The sequence below is a fragment of the Silurus aristotelis genome (genome assembly GCF_946808225.1).
Source record: "Silurus aristotelis genome assembly, chromosome: 21".
Lineage (NCBI taxonomy): Eukaryota > Metazoa > Chordata > Actinopteri > Siluriformes > Siluridae > Silurus > Silurus aristotelis.
This window is the reverse complement of record NC_139594.1, coordinates 13,841,539-13,851,925: the sequence shown is the minus strand read 5'-3', so window position 1 is coordinate 13,851,925 and position 10,387 is coordinate 13,841,539. Positions and strand designations below refer to the sequence as shown.

Sequence of the window (10,387 nt, the reverse complement as noted above, 5' to 3'; positions counted from 1 at the left end):
TGACGGTGAGGAGTGACCCGGTCATGAGGTTTAATCTTGAAAAGAAGTACCGTCTGTACTAGTCCTGCGTGATCCCCCGATAACTTATTGCATAACGTAAAGGCGAGCCGACACGTGGTCCATACATTATTAAAGAGAGAAAAAATACCTCTATGACTGCCAGGATCTGCCTCAAACATGAATACGTCATAGAGTCGAGGGAGTGGAAAAGATGAGATGCACTCGAGGGAGAGGGAAAATAGTAGAAGACAACAACATTTAGTTAACGCATGACTTCTCACAGTCACATTCAGTCATTATTCATATATATATATATATATATATATATATATATATATATATATATATATATATATATATATATATATATATATATATATATATATATATGGACAAAATTGTCTATTGAATAAGCCATAATAACTTCTCCACTCTTTTTATATATATATATATATATATATATATATATATATATATATATATATATATATATATATATATATATACGTGTGTGTGTGTGTGTGTGTGTGTGTGTGTCTTATTTGTAAGTGGAATAAATAGGACACACCTACAGCTAGAGCATCTCTTGGTCATCATAGCACTGACTCATCCTTTACAGTGCTCATGTGAGTCATGATTTGATTTTGTATGTTGGTGTCCTTTTCAAGCAGGAAGTCAGCTATAGAATTGGACCAATTTCCACAATTGCAAAAAGAATTTAAGATACTCCACATTCCCACCAAATATAAACAAACTCAACAGTGGTTTAGTAACTGGTTAAATAATGCAGTAAAACGTTTTTCAGCTGTGTTTCATACTGTCAGTGTGTCATTGTGGTATCCTAGAAAAGACTGGTATTAGGTGAAATATCTTTCTATTAATTGACCCTAACATGTTTCTATGCATGTACACTTCATACTGCACACACAAACAAACAAAGAGCAAATATTCTAATGTTGAAGGCATTCTTTCATAACCTACTACTACTGTATGCATTTTCTGATTAGGTGCATGAAGGCAAAAGTAATAAATAGCACAAAATACTAGTTGTATTGTATTTTGATGTTCTCAGGGAAAGTAGCTTGTGCATTCTCAAAAAACAACGATGGCAATACACTTTATAAATATGTCTCATAGAAGCTGTCTGGTAATGGAACCACAAATTAAATATTATAAATAATAATCTATTTACAAAATGTTAATAGTAATATTAATAAACAGCTGCAATGAATATTTGGAAAAGTGGATGCAGAAAAACACTTATAGCCCAGGAGAGAATAACAGCATTGGGAATTTGAGTTAAAAATGACAAAGACACCATTAAAAATTATACAAGAGAATCTTTATTGATGTTGCATCAATACTATCAAGTATTGCAGATGTATAAACTGACAAAACCTTCTATCAAAAGAGTGCATTCAATAGCTAACATCTATTGCACTGCATAAATGCAATAGCCATGTATACAACACAAAGTCCTATAGTCTGATACATAGTACATAAAAAAAGAAAGTAAAAGAAATAATGGTGAAAAATATTCCTTAAGCAACAATAGTATGCTAACTAAAATGTAACGCATTAATGTTGTTTAAATAGATTAATAATAATAATATTAATAATAATGATAATAACAATAATAATAATAATAATAATAATAATAATAATAATAATAATAATAATTAATGTACACATACAAATCATTATTAATGTTTTATTCATGTGGGTGTTCAGAAGGCATTCTTTTTGACTTATCACATGATTAAAAAATACCTTTATAAAGTTCATGTGCAAATAGGACCAACATTTGTATAAAATAAGAAAAAAAAAAACGTTTTGAAGGACAATAAAAGGACTCAGTGTCAGTCAAGAAATTGAAAGAAAAGCTGCAACCTGAACTGACAGAAAGAAGCAGGTATGACAGCACTGAAAAAAAAACCTTCACATATATGTTTAAAAAATGAAATGAAATTAAATAGTCAAAAAACAGCCATGTTAATTGTAGTTATTAAGTTTTCCACAAGAAAAGCATTATAATCATGGGAGTACAGTAAGTACTTGTCACTGAGCCACTCAGGAAAATGCTGGAAGATCACACTGGTATATAATTAGTAGAACATGTAGTTGCCTAATAAATTGTATTGATTGTGCTCATATTATTTGTTTTTTTATTATTATTATTTTTATTTATATTTTTATTTATTACAAAATATTTATTTCATTTACTTATTATTGCTCTGTATTTGTCAGGAACTCTGCTATATATAAATATGTGGAAAAATGCATAAACTTGATTTGTACATGTGATACTAATAAGCTACAAATGCATGTTGTGAAATGATGCCTTTTCTAGAAATCTATATTTTGGAAATGTGTATTTGTTTGAATTCTCCTATGAATAAAAAAAGAGACACAATTACTGTAATTGAAAATGCGAATGTATTTTTGACAGCATCATTAAACTCATTAGCTGTCTTTGCACCACAGCTGAAGCACTGTGCAAGTCTTAAGTATTTCATTATCCTTTGTTAGTTTGTATGTATACAATAATAATGAATGTATAATTCCTATGTAACCTGTATCATTACCGTGTCTCAAAGCCGTGCAATGACTGCTGGATAAAACCTTCTTAATGTTTTATTGATGTATGGTATTTTTCTGTATTACACCTGGAGTATACTTACACCTTGCTGTAAAATTTCAATGGTAATACAAGTTTATTGTAATTTTTTTCTTTTTACAGTAGTCTGGATAATCTATGCAATATTATAGCAACAGTTTATTCACACATTACATTTAATTTAGTAAATACAAATTTATGTGGCTAAACAGAATCTATGTCTGTCAGAATGATAATTTACTTAATACCACCCAGTAAACCACCAATGTCTGGTTCCTCGTATACTAGTACATAAGTACATAAATAGTTAATATATATCATATAATAAACCCAGTGAATTCATTAAATCTGTTCATTTAATATCTGTCTACAAACTCCATTAACTGATTAAAATTTTTGTATAGATTTCTATCAGTTATCAGACTTGGAAAATATATCACCTTTAAATCACTATACATATCAAGCACGTAGCTATTTGATACTGGAGACATAGGTGATCGATTGGATAGTTGCCAATACCATGCTATGTTTTTGATCAAGCACTGTCTTTCATATCAGAATACCAACAAAATTGATAACGAGCAATGGGCAAGCAATTGACTCTTGATTATTTGCTGAAATGATAACATAAAATATATGCTCGCATTATAGGGAGAAATAATACTCATGAAGTCATTAGTACTGTTACACATCAGAAGCTCAGTCTGCATTCAAAGTAAACATTTTGAATTGTCAAGTAAAGCCTTCCACTTCAAGGATAAAAACAACAAACTCCACATAGATACTATCAAACCACAAAGAGTAGAAACTTGTTTTCTTGAATCATGTTCTTTGTGACTGTCGGCAGATTAAAAATAAATGTAGTCACTTACAATGACAAGGCTAGTACAGATAAAGTGATGTTTCTGTTTTTATTTTGATAATATTTTTGTGAAGAAAGGCACTGACTCACAAGCCTGTCATTTAAAGGGAAAAAAAGTAAAAACAAGTTAAAAATAAATGTGACTGCAGTCAGGGGAACACACTCCCCAGAGTCGAAGAGATGGAGTTCAATTAGTCATTTCGGCAGAGTGTGCAGTCACATGGGTAAAACTGTTACTTACGCATTGTCTGATTTCAATAAACAATAACATCAAATACATGAATAAAACAATATCAGCAACAACATTGATACAACAGTTATAATAACATACTACAGGCAGAAGATACCAAACACACGTGAAGAAAAATCATAATCAAATCAGACTGTTTTAAAGCACTAAAACAGATACAGCATAAAGTTTCCATGTCCTACTTTTATCTTTTATGTTGTTCAGTTTTTCCTGTGTTTGTTGATACAGGTGTTTCTTGTGCGACTGCAGACCACAAGATAATACATGATGTATAAGATGTATAAGCCTGTTATGTAGGGCACAGTAGGAAGCCTGAGAAGGACGAATGAATGTACTCAGTGGAGTAGAGCCCATTTGCTTGGTCAGATGGCATCTGCACCCAAACCTGGTCATTTTCTTTGAGCTCCAGCACTGCACTGCCTGATGCCTGGTCCATATAGCCCTTCTTGTATTCATCATATGTGTATGTAGCAGGCACATTGTTTCTGTATAGTGCCACCCACAGGCTGGTTCCCTTTACATGAACATGGTAAGAAAAGTAGTAAACTCCAGGTATTGGGCTAGTGAAGATGCCAGTGGTGGGATTATAAGCATTCTGTCCATTGTAGAGAGTCCTGTCAAATTTGATTGGCATACCAGATGGTGGGAAGGGAGTTGTGAGAATAGCAGTGAAAGCAGGAGCTGCAGTAGCAGAGAGCTCAAGCCTATATTGTGGCTTTCCATTTTGACCTGGTATTGATTCACCACCAACATCAGGTCCTGACACTGCAACTTTGCCATCTCCATTAGAAGGACCAGGTGGGCCAGGTAGGCCAGGTGGCCCTGGAAGACCTCGGGGACCATTAATTCCAGAAAGGCCTGGTTTTCCTGGTGGTCCCTGTGGCCCCGGTGTTCCTTGATCTCCATTCTTTCCATTTCCTGGGGGTCCTGGTGGTCCTTGCTCACCTTTCAATCCTGGAATGCCCTGTGGTCCCATATGACCTGTGGGCCCTGGTAACCCTGGAATACCAGCTAGACCACGTGGCCCCGGGGCCCCAAAAATGCCATTTTCTCCTTTTGGGCCTTGAATCCCAGACAATCCAGGATTACCGGGCAAACCAATGTGACCAGCATCACCTTTGGGACCTGGTTTTCCAATTGCTCCACTTGGACCAGGAAACCCTTTATCACCGGGGAGACCAGGCTTACCTGCCAACCCACTAGGACCCTGATCCCCTCTGAGTCCAGGTAAGCCAGGAGGCCCTTGGGGACCACTCTCTCCCTTCAGGCCAGGCAAACCATGCTTTCCTGGAAGACCCATTGATCCTGGTAAACCTGGAGGTCCTTGCAGCCCAGATGGCCCCATCTCCCCCGGTAAACCTGCTATCCCATGTTCTCCTTTATCACCTTGAGCTCCTGGTAATCCAGAAGGGCCTCTGTCTCCTTTCTGTCCTGCAAGACCTGGTTTACCATAACCAGGAGCCCCAGGAAACCCATTTGGACCCCTTAGACCTGGTTCACCTTTTGGTCCATTTTGACCTGGTCTGCCAGGCACACCATCCAACCCAGGTTTTCCTACACCATTTAAACCAGGTGGCCCTTGTGGTCCTGGACCTGCATGTTTCCCCGGAGGACCCTGGTCACCTGGAAGGCCCTGATCTCCTTTCTGTCCAGAAAGCCCAGGTGAGCCATTCAGTCCAGGCTTTCCCACACCTGGAATACCGGGAGGTCCAGGAGGTCCCGGAAGGCCAGAAGGTCCCCTGAGACCTGGTGGACCTGGATTGCCATTGCCATTTTCCCCCTTGATTCCTTTGTCACCAGGCAAACCAGGTCCACCTTTTTGTCCGGGTTCACCCTTAAGTCCTGTTTGGCCACGAACTCCAGGAAGTCCAGGTTTGCCATTTAATGAGAGACCTGCAGGACCGGGTGATCCTGGTTGCCCTGCTAATCCACGTGGCCCAGGCTCACCTTGAAGTCCCCTTTCACCATCATTTCCTGGTGGTCCTTTGGGCCCAATTTTTCCTGCCAGACCAGGTAGTCCTGGTTTTCCAATTCCTGGCAACCCTGCTGGTCCCTGGGGTCCTGGTTGACCATTGAGACCTGGTTTTCCTATTCCAGGTTTCCCAGGTAATCCTGGGGGCCCAGGTGGTCCCCTAGGTCCTGGCTTCCCTTGTGGACCAGGCTCACCTTTCACGTCCATTGCAGGTGGATATTCTGGCAAAGAAAAGAATATTAAAAGATCATTTTGCAAAAGTTGATAGACTCAAAGATTTGCAGATGCATTTAATTTCTTGCAGAATTGGTAACAGAACAGGCATATAAACACTGTTTTATTTTTTATATATTCACATTGTAAAACTTTTATATTTGTAATATGATTCTTTCATAAAAATGAATAAAAAAATGTAAAAAAAATAAAAATAAAAATACATTTATTAAATTTTTTTTCAAATAAAAATAAAACATTGTAAAGTTCTCAGGCATTTCACTTGTGCCCTTAAATGTCTGATCTTGGTAAACTAGCTGGCTAAATATACAGCAAACTGGCTGCTGTTGGTGTGTCCATTTTTTTTTGCTGTTGTTTTTTTGGATATGGTATGTGAGTATTTGATTTCGATTTGTGGTCTTTTTGATGACTTCTACTTAATTAGCTAATTTAGTCAGCTAAATAGCTCTTATCAGGGATGTGCAACAGTAAGTTTAAGTAGGGCCTCTGGCTGCAATTAGTTGAAAAGTCCATTTTAACTAAATAAATATAGTCCGGAGTGTTACTAAGAACCATTGCTGCTGGTACCACAATGCCTCATTGTTTCACCTTCACACACAACAAAGTCTTTACATTTGTAAATGTCAGAGTGTGTGAGATTAAGCACAATTAAGTCAATAAAATCAATAAATTTAATTAAGTGATTTGCCTATTTACATCCTACTTTTTTCTTACATTGTAAACAAAAATGTTGTAATAGCTGCTTAACCCTTAAAACAATGTCTTGTCAATTGCTTTTATCGGCCTTAAGCCTGGATTTGTTTGAGGGATTTGGGGGTTGATTTCAGGCTTACTCTCTAAGCTCCTCATAATTCAAATGAGAAATTATGAAACCTTTAACATAAATAATGGAATCACCCCAGTCTTGTGTGGTATTATCTCTACTATCAGACATTTGTAAAACAGCCAATAAACTCAGGCCGCTAGCAAATCTTATGGCTCATGGGCGATGGCTATTTTAGGAAAGGAAGTTACAGAGCAAAACAACTGTGCTCAGTCAGAATTATATTTAATGAATGGAAAATATAAATAAAGACATTTTTGTTATTATTATTATTATTATTGTAATTCATTGCCGGAGATTATTTTTGATGGCAGATTCTCTATGATGCTCTTAAAAAGTATTGTTATCCAGTGCAATCATTACTGAGCATCCCAGGTTGCCTTTAAAAATACATTGCCTTAAAAAACAAAATTAATAAAAGCCTTGAAGCATTATGTAAATATTAAATGCATGTCGTATGAAAAATAAACACACTAAAGGGGAAAAAAAGGCCAAAAAAGAGCAAAAATGTCCATTTTCCCCTTGTGTTATTTGTAACATCCACTAGATGGTAGCAGATGCATTAGACTACTATAGTCAACACACTGGCACACTGAATTTGTTCTGCATTACTGGAGTGGTAGAACATCACGCTTCTGCCACCTACAGGCATGCATTTGGTTCGCAATAAGATAGATACATTTTAAACAATAATAAAATAAATGTAAACAGTGATGAGCTGCAGTGATACTGTTATTATTCCTACTTTCCTACTTATTGTACATTTTGTCCAATAATCTTTTTAATGGTTTATTTCCATTTGTATCTTGCTATGTTTTCCAGCTGCATTCGAAGGTATTACAAGAGGTTTGTGTTGTTACACTGCTCAATTTTTCGCACCTTAAGCATATTTAGGTTTGTACCTCTGGAGGCAACACCTAAGGGTGTTCTACAAGAAAAATCTTTCATTTTTGAGATGTTTCTGAAGAGTAACTGCCTAAAGCCCCCTTTAGAAACAATTTATTTTGAGGGCATTTGTTAGCATTAAGTCAATCCTAAATATATTCCTCAAAATATTCAGAAAACACACAAACCATGACAGTAAAATAGATAGAAAGAAAACCAGTTAACAAATGTTGTTTAATGTATCACGGTTCACTGGTTCTCTTTGTTAAAATGTTCCTCCGTTTACTTATTTGACATGCAAGAGCTATCAGGGAGGCCATTTTGCTGAATAGTCCAGACACAGGAATAGTCCAGTTCATATAAAACCATGTCTGTCAAGAGCTCAGGACTGTAAACATTACTCTATTCCCTCACTCTCACACTTGTGAAATAGATACTGCCTAGCTTTAGGAGTTGAGAAGGAATCATTCTTTTCCTAGTGCCTGCCCTGGCTTTCTCATCATATCTCGGTTCTCTCAGCTTTTCACTATGCTTTCTGACGCAATTTCCTTCCCCAATCTTTTCCTTTTAGAACCCTCGCAAGGATTGAAGCATATGCACCTGTGATATACTGCTCTGAAGAGAGCTAACTTGAACAGTCTTAATCCCCCTCTTGCCTTTTCTTTTCTTCTTTATCTCCCTCTGATACTTTCACAATGCTCCTCGTAAATCACAGAGGTGAGAGGAGACACTAAACAACAGCCTGTTCCTGTCCTCTGATTATTCATCTTTGCTACTCCCTTAGTCTGACACACTCTTGGCTTTTTTTCCTGACCACTCACTGCCTGGAGAAAGTCTATTTCTCAGACTAAAGGCACAAACTTTACATTGTGCTAAACAGTCATTCAAGAAAATGCTTATGTGGCACTTATAGGTCCAAAGAAGACCCTTGACTTTGAAACTTTGACTTTTGTCAAACAGAACAGATCTTAGGTTTAAACTGTGTATACATTTATTGACAAAAAAGTCAGCACTGAATTGTATTATCTCTTGGTTGTGGATACATTCATCAAGACAAAGTTGATTAATAATAATTTTTAGTTTATTAGGAATGGGCAAAAAATTTAAAGTGTCAGCAAAATAAGTCTCAGCTGTCCTGAACAACGATAGACAATGACAAAAGTCACATCATGGGGGAAAAAAAATCAAATACAAAACAAAATAAAAAGAATGCAATGGCAAACATGGCTTTATTGTGTGGCTCATTGTGTAGCATACTTTTATATTACTTCCACACTTCTATATGATATATATATATATATATATATATATATATGAAATTTCTGAAATTTTCGAATAAATATGCAATCTAGGCAATGCTTTGGTCAGTTACTTAAAATTACTTACCAAAATACTGACCCTTTCCCTCTCTAAAAGGAGGACCAACTGGACCCTTCATCATAGGCTGCATGTACTTCATCTGGGGCATTGGGGCATAACCACCACCCAGAGCATTCGCCCCCATCATCAGCAGCAGCACACATATGGATAGCAGTGTCATGTTGTCTGTCTTCTTGGCCAACAATCTTCAACCTGTGGGAAGAAAAACAGAATAAATAAGTGACATTCCACTCTTTATCAGTTCTTTTAATCTTAACATCTGCAAACAAAAGTGTGTTGGTAAAATCCAATAATGAATACTGGAAGCCAGATGTGCCAATAGGCTTTTCTGCGGAAAACACGTAAATCATTCCAGATTGGTTGAGCAATGCTTAATAAAAAATTAAGTGTTTGATTCTCACAACCTGCCATACAAGAGCCATTATTTATGAATGAAGCCTTATTACTTCCGGAGACGTTTCATACATAAGTAGTAAAGATTCCATTCCAAAGTCTTTTCAAATTATATATTTATATTGGCTTAATTGAGCTGTTTGGTAAAGCCTGCCAGATGTAGAACTAGTAGCTAGATAGATACTCTGCAACGTTGCCAAACATAAACTATTCATGCTACAGGGACTTGAAAGGTGATAGCTACCTTATGACCAAGCACTGACTAAGAAACACTGCATATCATATTCTTTTCTGCATGGTTGTTTGTTTGTGGATAAATGGATACTTCAAGTTCTAACTAACATGAAAAAGAATGTTTGTCTTCCAAGGGTTGAGCTCAGTGGTCTTGACTGTATGATTGTTTAGCTTGTCATTCCTGTTGACAGACTGCACCAGGCTGTACCTCTTTAATTTAATTTGTTCCAGGAAGTAATTTTCAAATAATTTGATCCTCATGTTACTCATCATACCATGTCTACATTTCATCAGGTGTATAGGACAAGCCACTTGGTGGGAGCAGGCAGGCGCTGATGGGAATACAAATCACTGGGCCCTTTAACTGAAGATATCCAGTATTTGTCTTGTCTGCAGTACATTTATCTGGTCCTGCCACCCAGGTCCACTCTCCTTGTATGTATGGTTTCTTTAGATTCTTATTCCAGCATTACTATTATCCTTGGATGCATCTTTTCCACTGTCCCGATGGTTTCCAGACGCTTTCCCTTCTGGTCAAACAAACCTGTATTTTCATTAAATGTGACAAGTACTCCAGAAATCAAAATGTCTCCCAGCTCTCCACATCAGTGCTGCAGAAGTTCCCTATGAAGGAAGTGCTGCTGGACAGAACAAAGGAACTGCTCATAGGAGCATTTAAAAAATCTTGTCTGTAGGAATCATGAACATCCAAACCATGGTTTCAGTGGTTTATTATT

The 10,387-nt window shown here is 36.8% G+C and overlaps 1 protein-coding gene across 1 annotated transcript in view; it reads right to left on the bottom strand.

The window, feature by feature from the left end:
* Window positions 1-3,514: 3,514 nt before the first annotated feature.
* Window positions 3,515-10,387, bottom strand: part of col8a2 (collagen, type VIII, alpha 2) — a 39,485-nt gene continuing 32,612 nt past the window's right edge. Inside the window, exons 2-3 of the mRNA XM_083523245.1 lie at window positions 9,030-9,215; window positions 3,515-5,922 (exon numbers count right to left, since the gene is read on the bottom strand). Coding sequence (XP_083379371.1) covers window positions 4,019-5,922; window positions 9,030-9,183 — 2,058 coding nt within the window. The 5' untranslated portion in view covers window positions 9,184-9,215 and the 3' untranslated portion in view covers window positions 3,515-4,018. The remainder of the gene's footprint in view (window positions 5,923-9,029; window positions 9,216-10,387) is intronic.